The 16,542-nt window shown below is 38.6% G+C and overlaps 1 protein-coding gene across 3 annotated transcripts in view; it reads right to left on the bottom strand.

Annotated features, from left to right (window-relative positions):
• The window catches only part of LOC149537618 (protein SABRE-like), a 264,963-nt gene that overhangs the window by 110,530 nt on the left and 137,891 nt on the right, over positions 1-16,542 (bottom strand). For all 3 annotated transcript variants that reach the window (XM_089798989.1, XM_089798990.1, XM_089798991.1), the window contains 3 exons: positions 12,324-12,588; positions 11,758-11,982; positions 4,307-4,446 (listed from right to left, as the gene is read on the bottom strand). In XM_089798989.1, the coding sequence (XP_089655115.1) occupies positions 4,307-4,446; positions 11,758-11,982; positions 12,324-12,588 (630 nt within the window). The remainder of the gene's footprint in view (positions 1-4,306; positions 4,447-11,757; positions 11,983-12,323; positions 12,589-16,542) is intronic.

The following is a 16,542-nucleotide window of genomic DNA, read 5'->3' as shown; positions in this document are numbered from 1 at the left end:
AAAAGTTTTAAATCGTGGAAACAAGAAACAATGGTCTTGTGTGTAAAAATATTATGTTATGGCGGAAAAGGTCATTTTTGGAGCCAAAAGCAATTAATAAATTATATTGATGGCACTTTATAATATTTTAATATTGTGTGGAGGAAGCTTCTTAAGTGGAGTTATTTTGGGAAACTGGTGCCATTTGGAGATTATAAATGTGAGGACATTTGATGAGAAAAGCATCCGATTATTTGATTATCTTATCTTTCTTTGTTGTCTTTGTGACACTTCTTAAGTTCTGAAATTTCATGTCCTTGCTGAAGTACAAGGGTTTGGGATCTACAACTTAAGTATTGTCGATTCACTTCTGAGAATTATTACGAGATTGCTAGGCAAAATTGTCTTGAGGTATTCGATTTGTCATTTCTCCTACTGTATTAACTGTTGCTAAGGAGAAGTTTGATTTTACTTGCTGCTGGAGGTTGTTCGGGAATTTGTGAAGGGAATCACTGGAATTCTTATACCAAATTATGTGCTAATTAATTTGGAGTTAGTTGAGTGTCAATTTATATCTATTGTTGGGTGTTATTTTCTATCTACACTTTGGGAGTAGCGTTTTCCAAATCTGCAGTTGCATTTGTTTGTTGAAGAATTATTTTGTTGTTGCTAGTCTTCATTTTAGAGGGTTTCAAGGTATGTCTTACCTGCTAGTGCATGGAGTGTAACTTCTAATTTTTCTCAGTATTGTTGATTTAGACAATAGGAGATATTTTATCAATTGTGTTGTTGGTATTTTATGAAAATACTCAGCATCTAAGTTGATATTAAAAACTGGAATTTTCAGCTGTATATTCCCTATGTAATATTCAAATATTTGAGTTGAAATTATTATTGCAATATCTTCCATTTTTTTGCTATATTGTTGTTTAAAAATTTGCAAAACCTCAAAAACAATAAAAAAACTTTAATTCTTCAGCACAAATTGTCTAAGAGCCAACAGAGTTCATTACAGTGGTATCAGAGCTTGATTGCAAAGTGTTTGACAAAATGTCAAACCATTGAAATGTGAAAGAGATTGATGCTTGATTTAGTTATAACCAAACAAGTTTATTTCATCCTCCTCTTCCAAAAGAACCTCGACATAATGTATTTTACCCTTGCGAAGGCATCTGTGATTCGATGTCCAAATGTTTACCGTACGGGGTAAATAGTTTAATGCATACAAACAATAGACAAGAACATGTAACATAGCAGTACTCCTTTTATTATTCCCATATATGCCGAAGAGATTACATAGTGCTTCCAATGATGATTACAACAATGATCCAAAGTCCATTCCGGACAGTGTACATATACCATTCCGAAAGGGTGACTCAACCGTCACGCATCCTTTCGGATCCTAATCTACCAGTCGTCTATTTTATAAATTTACTGACAACATGCTAATCTACCCGTCGGCTATTTTATAACTTTACTGACTACAACTACTACCATCAAAATTGGGGAGTGATAATTTGTCCATAGCATGCTTCAAGTCTCTATTATGTGCCCTAGGCCTCCTGTCCTATTGTGTCCTCTCTGACTCCCTTTTTTGATTCATGCATTGAATAAAGGTCAAATTCTACTTCACCGGATTAGGAAACAAATCCCATTCATCATACATAGCCATAACATTATTCGGAAGTAAGCCTGCTACTGCACATTGGGCTACCTCTTCCTCGGCATTATTCTCAACAAAAATGGGCATCAATGGCCTATCAATGTTCCATGTGAGGGCCCTAGCAGCCCGAGGTGATTCTGCCACACTACCACCTTCACTGTGATGACTCGGTGCTCTCCTATATGTCCGAGCTAGTTGATGCATAGCACCTGTAAGTTGTTGAAGTCCAGTGGTGATATTATTGTCTATCTCTCATAGCGCACAAGGTTTCCCTCACTTCTCGTTCTTGTTCATTTGCATCGTAAGCCATTTGAATGATTTGTACATGTTCAGCCTCTTCAACCTCTATGCTTTTCTCAAAGGTTAACTCCTCATCAACTATGTAACTGTCCTCAATATCAATCTAGTCTGAAGATCCCACTTGTTCAAGTCGGATGTGACCAAAATTATATGGCTTCCTATTCATACCTATCTAACATTTTTCTTGTTTTAACCAACTTGCAACTCCAAAAGTTTACACACAAGTTGGCAAGTCTTGTGGCTCTGATACCACTGTAATAATCGAAGCCGTATAGCAACAGCAATAGCCTCTAATCAGACTTAACCTAAGGTTAGAAATGGTGGTCACGATTCTATCTCAGCACTTCTAACTCTTCCACAATATGATGGAACAAAAATATAATAGCATAAATGATTAAGAGCCTCATAGTTTTGCAGTATGTTTTTTCAAATACATTCAACTGAACATTCATTTACTCGAGTTATACTCCATATAATCATTCAGCAACAATATTTAATAAATGCATGTAGGGGACTGTACTCAGGAACCGGACGTTTTACATAAACAAATATAAAACAAGTAACAAGGCACCCGGTGTTGTAGTGTAGAGTCTACCTTCTCACGCAACCCATATCCTTGGATAGAGTCCGTGACAGACAACTTGGTTCAGACTTCTAAGGTCTGGCTTAACGTTTTAATGCTCCCGACTGGACTGGTGTTACACGGACCTGCTGCTCCCGTGGTGCTACCCACAAGTCCGCCCGTGGTTTCCTCACTGTGAAGTCGGCCTCTTATTCCCTCTCATTCTATGGTAAGTACATGTAGCATTGATACTCCCAGACTTCATGGTAGGAGTCGGCCTACCTGCTATTGCAATACTACCTCACGGCTCTCTGATAGTAGAAATGGTCACTCACAAGCACCTGCCCGATTGACTTGAATACACCTAGTTAAGCCCAACAAATCTCTGCCTAAAAGTGTTTGTGGAATGACTTAGTTCTGAATGTTGTCCACACTATGATGAAACACTGAGTACAGCTCCACGTCTGGTTATGAATGAAGCCTTCGATGAGTTGTTGGGGCTACATCCAACTTCTCCACTATCTCAAGGGCTTTTGTCCTTAAGATATCCAGTCACATTTAAGCAACCCTTTGTATTTTGATCAATATGATATTTTCATGGTGTCAATCCCAATGAAGCTCATTGCTTTTATAACCTCGATATGAGGGGAAATACAAACAAGTAGGCAATGTGGGATAAAAGCCATTTTCTTCTTTCAGTCATTTAAGTTACTTTTGTTATAAAATGACTTTAAGTCATAAAGTAACTTTATAAAATAAAGTGACTCAACTATAGAAAAAGCTCCACAACTTAAATATTTCCCCAATGAAACCAAATAGATTCCTATGAATGGCTAGCATCCTCAAGATTAATGCCGTTAGCCTATCCAGATCGAAAGATAGACCAACAAGGTGCCAGTAAGGCCTAGCACGAAGAAGGGGACATTACACCCACACTCCCAATGTGTGATGTCCAATGTTTTCAGCAATTATGATAGTATTCAAAATCCAAGGCTAAAACTTGAAGCTTACAAAACAGCACGAGAATCTGAAAAACGAAAATCTTAATGACAGTCAAACCAAAAAGGTTGAGCAAAGGTATAAGTTTCTGGGCACAGGTGGCTAGGTGGAAAAAGGCACCTCCAGGGAGGCTAAGCATATTATGAATGAGACACTGTATGACACCAAGGTTCTCAACCTTTTAATTGTGGCCTTCAAAAGATTTTTGGGACTTTCCATTATGCCACAAAAACCTTTGGAGATACCCACCTTTGGAGGGAGTTCGCCATTTTGGACACTGATTCCCGTATAGTATTCCAGATTACCCATTATATTTGGCCCTTGCCCTTTATTTTAATAGATGACTTTTGCAAGCTGTTTGGAAGCTTTATATTCTAGATCATAAATGGCTTCAGGCCAAAGATCTCAAATATGGCATGAATTCACTTGCCTTCCCTATGACAACTTTCATAAGTTTTCCTTTCTGGAGCTCCCCATCTCTTGATCACAGCACATAATCCATCTGATTCAAAAATCAGAAGAGAGTTCAAATCCAATTAATTACAGTGCTGTGGTTTAATATACAATTAGTGAACTTTATGCCATGGTGCACTTTAATCTAAACATGCTAATGATAAAACACTACAGAAATGTTGGCACAATGCCCATTCTTAATGTAATATTTAACATAACTACTTTGAGTAACATGATTTGCATAAATAGCATATATGAAAGAAAAAAAACAAGAGGCAAGAGCTGGATTGAACCACCAAAAGAAAAATAAAAAATAAAAAGCATGATATTTCATGATACAGAATTAATACCTTCCCCACTCTGTAGGTGGGTTCCAGGCAGATAGCACGACATCTGATTTAGCATTAGCTAAGCAATTTCTCACAACAAATGATCTAGTTGCAAATTCTGCAACTCCAACATCTTTATAATCACGATCAACATTTAAAATCTGCACAACACAAATTGTTGTTTTAGAATCAATTATTTTCATTATCAGTTCTCTTTCTTCTATAGTTTAAAGATACAATGGTTTGAAAGCTAGAATGCATCAGCTCACAACAACAAATGTATCCTTACATGTCTTTTTTTCAATTCCATATATATTTAGAAAATCAGCATCTTATATATGTTTGAAGCTAGAAAAGAAATTATTAAGAAGAAAATGAAGTTCAAGTAACACATATAAAATAGGAGTCTTTTCTGAGGTAGTCTGAAAAATCATTATGTATGAACTGAAAGCACTTTATGCCGTCCACTTGATAACAGTATGCTTACAAAATAGTTCATTAAAGGTCCTTTCGATATTTTATAATTTATATTATAAACTAATTATCTCTAGCCACTCTATTCATTTAAAAGGACTAAAACAAGCAGTATTAATTCCATCAGGAAACCAGTAGAGTAAAAGCAGTCTTCTAACTATGGTCCATCTGCCTTGCTCGGACTCCTTTGAATATAGTTCAAACTATAATCTAGTTCTAGCCACAAGATGAACTTAGAATGAAGAAAACAAGCATTATTAGTTCCATAGAAATCTACTAAAATAAATGTATCTGCCTTGCTCGGACTCCAATAACTGTCTCATATATTAACATAGTATATAGTTATAGTAAGCTTAGTACAATTGTGTGCTAAAAATCAGAAAGTAAAAAGTTATATTTACAAAATTATATGCATGCACATTGAGACTCCCTACTTTGTTTCCCATTTCCTGAGCTACCTTGTCTCACCCTATTTTCTATCATACTTCCATTGCCATCATTTTTCCCATTTCTTGATTCTGCTAGCACAGAAGTAAGCAATCATTTCTTTTGTTACATTTAGCACTAGTGCCCTGTAAGTGTTTTCTCCTCAGGTTAGCATGTTTACCGTACTAGGTAAAGAAATCAATGCACAGACAATAGATATGAATAGCAGAACTTCTTATTATTATTCGCATATGCCAAAGACATTACATTATGCTTGATAAGAACTGATATGACAAGATGATTACAATGCTTCCCGAAGGGGGTATAAATACTTCACTGAAGGGCCTTTCGGAAGGTTCCCAAAGGAACCCGTCGGGCATAAGTCGGCTACATAACAAATAATATATACTATCCTACCCGTCGGCTCATTTACAATTATTTACCGACTACATCATCCCCCCCAAAAATAAAAGTCGTCTCCTGACGACTACATAACAAAACTCAAACAACTAGCGACAACAAGATAGATCTGCCACATCACTCACATTCGTCCTGTGCATGCGCCAAACTGGTTTCCAAACCACGTTGCATCTGTAGCCTCTGCTAACACAATACTATCTCCTTAGCTGACCTTGATAGCCACTCGTGCTGCTTTCTCTACTTCCAACTGTGAGTCCACTGAGCCAAGTGTCGCTACACTACCTTCAACTAGATGATCAACTCCTCTCAAGCTCTCCATGCATCCACCAAGACAGCTTCACATCCAACACCTACTCCAAGTGCCTCTAGTGCACAGAGGCTTCATGCCTGCAGCAGCTCCAGGTCTCATCAACGGATCAGACTTCCCATGACTGATATACGCAACAACTAGGGGTCTAGGGGGCAACGCCCCTATGGGGTCCTATTGTGATACAAGGCGGGGTCGAGGGGCAGCGCCCCTCACCGCCAAGACCAAATCAGCATTCCGAAACCCACACAAAATTGCATGGAACACACTATTTTTGTGATTTCTTCTGATGCCACACTCTTTCTGGCAACCGCTGGTTCTTCCTCTACCCTATGGCATCATCTATTACTCATTCTGAGCATTCCTGATTTGTCAACATTTTTTTATTTTTATTTTTTGTTAAGAAAACCTCCCTTCCTCTTCTGAACATGTCCGTACAGCAAGCAACCTATTTTGCAAAGTCCGCATGGACAAACTAGAAGCTCAATTTGCAATTTCGTACGACAATAATCTTCAAGGTCCATACGCCAAAACCTCAAGCTTAGAAACTTGAAGATCGTGCTCTAAAAGGAAAATAAAATCCGCATGATAGAGGTTCTCCAGATCAATGTCTTCACAAATCCGTACAGGGGTTTAGGCTGGAAACGCCAAACGTTGAACCTTGCTAAAATTGATTAGTTGAAAATCCGTACAGTACACAAGCTTTTAACAATCCGTACGGTAACTTGGTCTCAGAATCCATACAATGATTGCTCCAAATCCGTACGCAACCCTGAAAGGAAATTCCAAATCCGTACGGTGCCTATCTAACTGCATCTAAGAAATCCGTACGATTACACTTCATCTGAGAAGTCCGTACGGTGACTGCATTAAAAGATCCATGCATAAACCTGCCGCTAAATATCGTACAGTAGCCTTTTAAAACCCGTACACTACATCTTCATTGAAAAATCCGTATGGTGAGCAATTATAAGCCGTACAATGACTTTGAAAAAAGCCATACGGTGGAGAGCTGGTCAAAAGCCGTATGGTTACCTGAGAAATCCGTACGGTGGCTTCTCACACTTAAATTTTTCCCTTTTTTTTTTTGACTCTTTTCTTTTTCTTATTTTTTCCCTCTTTTTTTTTTCTTTTTTTTTTTTCAATTTTACATATATACAATATTTATGGTCGAGTTTTCCTCAGTTGTTCGTCCATGCAGGTGCGTTACTTCTTTCATGGTAGACATTCAACTTCGACCTATTCACTACGTCAACCACTTCCTTTCCCTCTAGCATCCATAGTTTTATTGCTGTGTTATCGCCCACTTCTCGAATCTGGTACGGCATTTTAATTTTGAACTTGCCTGGTTTGATCTTATTTCGGTCGTCGTACTTCAACACCCACTGTCCGAGTTGAAACCTGCTATGCCTGTTCTGTGTCATCTCCATAACGCCCAATTTGTTCCCAAAGCTCGCTACCATGGACTCCGTCAACTGCCCTTTCTTGCCATCAATAACATCTCCACTCCGTACTACTACAACTTTTATTAAACCCTTCCTCTTTGTTTCCTGCGTAGACCGTATGATGTGTTTCCCTTGTTGCCGACACCTTTCTGCTATATCTGTGGTTCGACGTAACATTTTCTTTCTATGTGGTCGTACGGTAGAATCTTTCCTTTTTTTGGGTTCGTACTGTATGTTCTTTCCTTCAGCTTCAGTCATACCCGCCTTTCCTTCTTCGGCTTCTCTGTGTTGCTTCAGACATTCATTTCCTTCTTCGGCTTCTCTATGCTCCTTTGCACATTCATTTCCTTCTTCTTTCTTACCTTCGTCGACCCTTAACATATTACAACTCGGAAAGAGTTCGTAGTCCTCTATCTGCCAATGGTAAAGACCGTTCACCGAATCCAGATCGTCGTCTGTTGATCCTCCTTCCAACCGCAAGATGATCTGGTTCCATATTTTGCCTCCTTTCATCCTCTTCTTCTTTGGAATTTCACGATAGAGCTTCTTCCCCGACCATTTGAGTGTGTAGATCGATGACGTACTTCCGCCCTTTGCTTTCAAGTGATAAAGTATTTTTCTTCCAATCGTGCTTCGCCTCGGCTTGTATCAGCCACCCCCGGGCCAGAATGGCATCATATCCTCTCCGCTTCAGTGGGATCACGACGAAATCCAACAAGAATGGTTGTGTTCCAATCATCACTGGTTGTGCTGTCAAGACTTCCAATGGCTTGATTCCATGTTGATCGGCCGTTAGCAGCTGGAATGTAGGAGGCCATAATGTCGGTTGTCCCAACCTTTTCCAGGTGTCTTCAGGCAACACATTGACACTAGACCCTCCGTCCACAATCGTTTCCGTCAATACAGTCCCGAGAATTCCCATTTCGACGACTGCCAAATGGCATCCAGATGAGAGGGCTAACAGCATCGAATCTTTTGCACTTGCGCCACTTTCCTTCTTTTTGTCCGTTGTACTTGCTCCACTTTCCTGCTCCCTTCCATGTTCTTCTGGTAGTTTAGCAGCGGGAACGATGTTTGTGAGTGCCGATCGGAGTTGAGGCATAGTGAGCAACAGATCATTTATCCTGACGAGCACCTCGGCTTGCAATATTTGTCGTATGATGTTCTTATCTGCGCAATTCCGTACGGAGGTACCAAGCGTGTCCTTCAAGTGTGTCGTTTCTATCTGTGTTGCTCTCTGGATCTCTGCCCGTGCTTCCTCCAATCTCTTCTTTTCCTCCGTCGGATCGAGGTATAGCTTCGCCTGCTTCCGAGTGATTGCCAGAACTTCTTCCTTGTCCGTCCCGACGGTAATCAAATTTACTCCAGACTTCGGGCACTTAGCATCGTCATGATCGCTAGGTCCACACCATTGGCATAGCAACGTCGGTGTGTTCGCCATTGTGCACTCTCGGGCGAAGTGACCCCACAAATTGCATGCGCGGCATTGGACTATCGGTCGGCTGTTCACATCATACTGAATTCGACTTCTTCCACCATTATTGTTGTTGCCGCTATTGTTGTTGTTTTGACCGTGTCGGTTGTTTCTGTATCCACCCGATGTGGCACCTTCCGTACTAGTGTTCCCGCTCCCTCTTGACGCGGATGCTTCCTACATGAGGAACACTTGTTGTGGTGCTCTTGATTTCAGGTTGAAAGGGCATTCCTTTATCGAGTGTCCCAAAATCTGGCAAATCTCACAAAATTGATCTTTCGGGCAGGATCCCTTTGTATGGCCTTCTTTCTTGCACTTCGTGCACCATAGCTCATTGCCCTTAGTCTCCTTATTCATGTTCTTGAACTCCTTCATCATCTGAATCATGTCCTTCTGGAGGGCACGGACCTTCTTGTTGCTGCCCTCATCATCGCTGCTATCTTCTCCTGAAGACGCTTCGTCATCTGAATCGGACGAGCTGCTCTTCTTATTCTTTTTTATCTTTTGGTCACTTTCGAGGTTCATTGCCCGATTGTACGCTTCAATGTATGTCGATGGTGGCACAATCTTCATCTTCTTTCGCAGCTTTGGGCGAAGGCCTTCAATGAACCATCTCTTTTGTAGCCCATCAGCCAGCTTATTCTCCATTTTATTGATCAGGGCCTTTAACTTCCTGGCAAAGACTCAGACTGTTTCATTCTTCCCCTTCTTAGTATTGAATATCTCTGCTACAATCTCATTATCGTCGCGCAATATTTGAAATTCTGCAATAAATTCCTTCTTAATATTATCCCAACTGTTTAACTTTTTGTGGATCTATCTCAGTAAACCAATCAATTGCAACACCCCGTAGGATAGCGGGAAACTGTCGGATCCATTCGTTTGTATCTGTTATGCCATTTGCCCTCCAAATCGTTTCACATGTTTTATAATGTCGGATCGGATTGGCAGTTCCTTCACCATCAAATTTAGGCAACTTTTCTTTTGGTCCTGCCATTATTACTAGATGTTGTAGGTTTTGTTGTGTAACTACGTTGTTTTGCACCCCCGTGCTGTTTTGTATCACACTTGCGCTGTTCTACACACCTGCATTGTTCTGCACAACCGCGCTGTTCTGCACACCCGCGCTGTTCTGCACACCCACACTGTTTCCAACACCCGTGCTATTTTCGATACCCACGTTGTTCCCAACACCCACACTGTTTTCGACACCCGCGTTGTTTTGTAAAGAAGGCTTTTCTGAAGCTATCTGTTCCAAAAGTATATCTCGGACGAAGAGTTCACTCCACACTCGTGCTCCTTCGGCACTCCGAGCCGTGCGAGTTGATCCCCTTCCGTCTAGATTCTCTTCCCTTGGCGTACACAGGTTCAAAAACTCTTCCCTTACTTCTTCCACCAAATCGAGCCACTATCGGGTCTCTTCCAACAATTTTTCAGTGCTTCTGTGGCCGTCGGTAACTTGCTGAAATCTTCGTCTGCGTTCAGCCTAATGTGCCAAAATTAAAGTTTCCTACGCTGCGCATAATTCATCCTTTTCCTTCAACTTATTCTTATTCTTGTTCAACTAATTCGGCATTTAATCTTCATTTGCCTGCCATCGTACCAGGTCCATTGGGCAACGGCACCAAATGTTTACCGTACTGGGCAAAGAAATCAACACACAAACAATAGATATGAATAGCAGAACTTCTTATTATTATTCACATATGCCAAAGACATTACATTATGCTTGATAAGAACTGATATGACAAGATGATTACAATGCTTCCAGAAGGGGGTATAAATACTTCACCAAAGGGCCTTTCGGAAGGTTCCCGAAGGAACCCATCGGGCATAAGTCGGCTACATAATAAATAATATATACTATCCTACCCGTCGGCTCATTTACAATTATTTACCAACTACATAGCATTTATGGTTTTCAATAGCCTTGCACTATTCTCACAATGCTAAAAAATGGTTTTAAGTCAACAATCCAACCAGAATTGTTTCCAATAAATGCAGAATAGGAAGCTAGATACCCTACTGATCAGCATCTCTTTAGTTTATGCTGATGCATGGTGCATTAAATATAACTGTAATTTGATGTATTCATTCAAGAGAAACAATACAAAATATGATACCATCTTCTTTTGGTGGATAATGAGAATAGGAGGGAAACGATGAACTTTTATGAGCTCATATTTGTGTTTAAGCAAACATAATTGATGCATTTGTGCCTGACATATTCATTTTTGTAAAAACTTCTATGATGTCTTATCTTACAAGGAGTCTCCTATGTTTTTTTCCCTATTTGCACAAACCCTACCGTCCCATATCCCATGTTTGCAATTTTAAGGCTCCCTCCAATCATCCCTGAACTTATTCCCATCTGCAAAGCATAGGTTTTCAAAGTTTTTAGAAAGAGCTTATCCTGTCTGTTAAGCTCTTTCTCGAATGTCAAATACCACAATCACCTACAAATATATAGTGTTAAGCTTATCTCAGCTCATGCCTAACGTCAAAGAGAACACACTAAAACTGTCAAATGAAGATAGAAGTCAGTTAAGAAAGACACCACTCCTTACAGTGACATTACTATGATGTTTTCAAAAGTGATAAAGTAATGGTGATTTAGAAAAGAAGAAAAGTCACAAAATTTCCTCCAAGTTGCACAAATTATATTCTATGTGAAGTAACTTGTTAGGTAAATTGCAACTTTGTGCTAATTTGCGTGGGCGAGGAAAACAAACAAAAATTAAAATCTACAACAGATTTACACAGAACCATATCTAAGAGATTCCATTGAGCTAAGTAAAATTTAGTAAGATTCAATTAAAGCTTGAAAAATTTTACTATCATGCATTCTGACAATACACCCATTCTAATCTCCAAACCAGGTAATTCAGCCGTTCATCAAAGTCTGCTATCTAACCAGAAAACTCACCATGTGGCTTATTTCTGCTTCTGCAAAAGCCTTGCCATCAGATAGCAAACTCCAGACAACTTTATCAATGGCCCATGAAATGCGCATGGCAAAGGAGGGACTTTTATTCTTTTCCTTGTCCATCAACCTTTGCTGTGCAGCCCGCTGCAAAGCTAACCTCAACAATGCAGACGCCGCCTTTCTAGCCTTGCGTTTTTTACTCAGTTCTTTCTTCAAGTTTTGAACCTGAACAGGCAAAAAGTTAGATATATACTTGAGATCCCAAATCTAGCTGCACTAATTCAACTATTAACAGTATGCATTCCACAATTCAATATCTCATACTGTTAACAAGCTCAAAGACAGGCATCTAAAAGTGATTTCTAATATTTTTGTAAATTTATAGGGCTAAAGTAATGTGACTATTGATTACTACATGAGAATAAAAAGTTCGCCATAACCTGCTCCATATTTTGATATTATCTCAAACCCAATGTTTCTAAAAACCAATGGTGTGGTAAAAGAAAAAAAATAATGCAGCAAGGTTCTAGAACCAAAAAATGGTCACATAAAAAGAGAATCCTTACCAATGCAGATTTTCCATTTGACATCATCCACAACAAGGTATCCTCTGTTTCTGAAGATAAATCAGTCTCTGTTAAGCTAACGAACCCCCCATGTACTGCAATTGTCCGAACATCATCAAGCAATAGCTTACATTCTCTCTCTGCCTGCTCAAGTTTAACACGAGCCAATTCAACCTCTTCCACTCCATCAGGAACAACCTCATCTGTCTCCTCTTCAATACCTTCTTCTTCATCATCGGGATGCAGCAGACTGCTCTTCCTAGGCCTGAAACAACCCAACTTAAAAATGTGAGAAATAAATGATGAAGCAAAATACAAAAGGCACTTACATCTGATGCAAAAGTTTCATTTATCTGATATAATTTTGCCTGATTTTAGCAGAATTACTTGGCCAGCCTGTCTTATAAAAGCTGCTCATACTTACACTCCCATAAAATGTCCAGAGGTAATAGAAACAAACGTTGTGCAATGAGTGGAAAACTATCAGCTTCCTAGACATTGAATATATAAGAGTCACTTTTTATACAAGACTTCAGAATCTATATACCTAAAACTATATTTTCTATTGAATTCAAAACTTAATCCCAGCACCATATATATATATATATATCTTGATTTGACGAAATGCTTAACAGGTTGACAAGTAACACTTAATCTGCTCCCTATTTACCTATAAATGATTAATCACAGCCTACTAGGTCCCAACTGCAATCTTAAAAGAGGACATCTGATCAGAAAGCAACATACACGGAAATCAATATGTTTGCTTTCTGATCAGATGTCCTCTTTTGAGATTGCAGTTGGGACCTAGTAGGCTGTGATTAATCATTTAGAGGTAAATAGGGATCAGATTAAATGTTATTTGTCAACCTGTTTTGATTTTGACAAAATCAAAACAGGTTGACAAATAACATTTAATCTGATCCCTATTTACCTCTAAATGATTAATCACAGCCTACTAGGTCCCAACTGCAATCTCAAAAGAGGACATCTGATCAGAAAGCAAACATATTGATGTCCGTGAAGAAACAAAAAGTGTCAACAAGACTCAAAAGCAGAGCCAGTTATAAATGAAAGGTAACAAGCTAGAAAGATAACAGAATAAGAAACGTTAATGAATACAATTTGTAGAATGGTGAACAAAGTAGGGGGTTAACAATCCTAAAGAGGAAAAACTCAGATCCATAAGACATAGTATAAGTATGAAGAGATCTACACCAGGGCCGCTCAATGAAACATCAACATGATAAAGAAAAGCAAACAAGAAGCTCTCAAAGAATCAAGCATTCTAACATATGCATATGACTTGGATGAAGCCAGCTGACACATCATCCATCTCAAATATATGCCACAAGAAAGACCTAGGCTTGTCTAACTCTACGGAGGCTAGGCTACAGAATCTTTGGAGGAAATCTAGTGATCCTTTTTGAAACTTTACTAACATCAAACTCTAAATAAACATTTAGTAGCAAATAAATGAACAGCAATCCAAGTGCAAAGGTTCAAATTGCTTTCATTTAAGCTTTATTAGAGGCATATTCCATTCTTCTTCACAAGATATCTTTTTCTACAATCCTTTTCCCATTTCCTCTGCTTAACAACTAATGAGGAATTTGAAAGCTATCTTAAATTCCACGTCAAAAAGTTCACAAAGTACACTTTACAATGCATTTCAAAAACACTTCCAAACTTTAAATTCCAAGCTTCTGTGAAGGATAACATAAATCGCTTTTGTCAAGCTGGAATCCCTAATCAATACAATAAAATCTTGCCATGTGATTGCCTGAATACAATTATTCATCCTAATTGTGGTCAGATCAAAGAAGATTCAAGATCACAGCACCCACACATGCCCCACTATAGCCAGTTTGACAGTACAATAAAACAGATAGATTGGATTTCAGCAGAATATAGAGATTTCTTTAACTCTCCAAAAAGTGTACCTTTCCACTCATATGAGAAATATCCAATTGATTTGGTCCTTAGAACTCAGATAACAAATCAAGCAATATATTGGTATATGGGCATCTATGCCAGAGATGATGTAATTGAATGGCAGATACAGAAACTGATTTAGAAGAGCCACATTTCACAAAGTATCTTAACTTGTAGGAAAATAATTGTGCTCATACAAAAAAACATATATTAGGTATAATATAATGTTACAATAAACTTAGTAAAAGCATTTATTTCTTATGTTTATGATGTACTAACAACACATTTTATCTCTTAAAGCAACTTATAAGTTAGAAACACCAACGTAAATTCCCCATTATACCATGTTAAAATGGAAGCACCCATCATTTAAGACATTTTAGCTCATGCCCTTTAGCAATCTTAAGGACCATGGATGGATTTGTCCTCAATCACCACTATCTCCTGTTCAGTCCCACTTTTTTCATTTTCATCAGTGAGGTTTCTGAGACCTCGGGATTACCCCTTCCCAAGATAACATTGGAATAGGTCGACCTATTCCAGAATAAGATGACGCAAGTCAACCTATTCTGCTGGGAATTTAGGTGCGGGGACCCATTTTGTCTTGGGTTCCAAATTTCTAAATCAGATGACCCCATTGACTTGCTTTGTTTTAGCACCCAAAAACAAGTATAAAAGGAACCCTAGACACCTTATTTTCACATCATCATGAACATACATACACACGAGCTATCAAGCAACTTCAAGCACTCAAGCTAGCAGATTTCCTAAGGCATTTCAAACATTCATCAACCATTGAAGAATCCTTTGTGGGTATTTTCTCTTCAAGATCTAGCATTTTGTTGGCCATCAAAAGAGGAGATCTACGTTGTAACATTCATCATCTTCTTCTTCGATGCATATTTACATCCATGGCTCCATGATGTGGCTTTGGTAGATCTATTGCATTTGTGGAGATTTCCTACATCCTTCATTGCAAATTTAATATATACAACACACAAACATTGCAAAATCCTTATTGACAAGGGTTTCATCAAGCAAAGTGAATATTTACATTTGTCTTGTTTTCTTTCATGCTTTACATTTCATTTCATTTCAAGGTTGATTCCTCAATCGAGGGCTTGACCAAGGCAAGCCCTCCCCCAATAACCAAAACCATTTTTTATTGTGCACAAGAGCAGGATATTCAAATTGTGATTACAGATCCAAACAATATTCGCCAGGAACTTTCTTGAGAACCTGGGTTGATTTTGCTGCAGTGCCCCGAGAACATGTCCATCCTGTAAAGTGTCCAGACACTTTTCCTCGTGGTCAACCTGTTCCTGGAGATTTAAGAAAAACAGAGTTTTCTGTCCCGATCGCAGATCTGCAGTCAGAATTATCGTCACAGTTTCAGATCCACGATTTTCAGCGCAAAAAGCCGTCTTCTCTTACACAATTTACAGTAACTTCATCATTTTTTTTTTTCGCTTAGCATAGACCTATTTCCATATTTTAATTGAGCTGATTAAATAGATTTAGTGCCTAGATCTATCTTACTCTTGTGATTAAATCAATTAATTCAATTTCACACTCACATTGCACATCTTAAAGTTAATGAACACTACATTAACGAGGACTTGCTTGTGTAATTCCTTGATATAATTCAGTTTTAGTATTTGTATCCCTTCCTTCTACTTGGGCTGTGCTAATCTAACTTGAGTCATATTGGTATTTATGTTTGGAAGACCCTCTTTTTCTTGTATCGAATGGCTTAGTGTTTAAATGGTTAGTTAATGAATTCATCTTACATAATTTACATTATTAATTCATTGGCCTCTTCCATTTTTCACCTAAACACCATACAACACGAAATACAACCCTATACTCATCATGTGCATGTCATTCAATTCTTTCAAACTTTGTGCATTCATTCTTTTAATATTTGGTAAGGAAGAAACCCTAGAAGCTTGTATAAATTCAGAGTGAGGAAACCCATGGAGAGACCCTGAGCCAATTTAATACAAAACAAAATTAAGGGGTCAAATTGCTGTTTCTGTGGAAGGCAACATCCAAAGGAATCAAATCATTGTTCTCATGTAGGGCTTTGTTCAAAGGAGTCAAATCATTGTTGCACATTCAAATTATTGTCTGAAGGGGTCAAATCGTCATTTCAGTAAAAGGTGGTGTCCAGAGGAATCAAATCATTTTCTTGGGGAAGGCTCTGCCCAAAGGAGTCAAATCATTGTATCTGTAAAAGACACCGTTCAATGGAATGTCAAATTGCTGATTGCAATAAGATCAG

Source organism: Cupressus sempervirens, chromosome 9, assembly GCF_028749045.1.
Source record: "Cupressus sempervirens isolate cs-2001-9-10 chromosome 9, ASM2874904v1, whole genome shotgun sequence".
Lineage (NCBI taxonomy): Eukaryota > Viridiplantae > Streptophyta > Pinopsida > Cupressales > Cupressaceae > Cupressus > Cupressus sempervirens.
The sequence above is the reverse complement of the archived record's forward strand: the minus strand, read 5'-3'. Positions and strand labels throughout refer to the sequence as shown.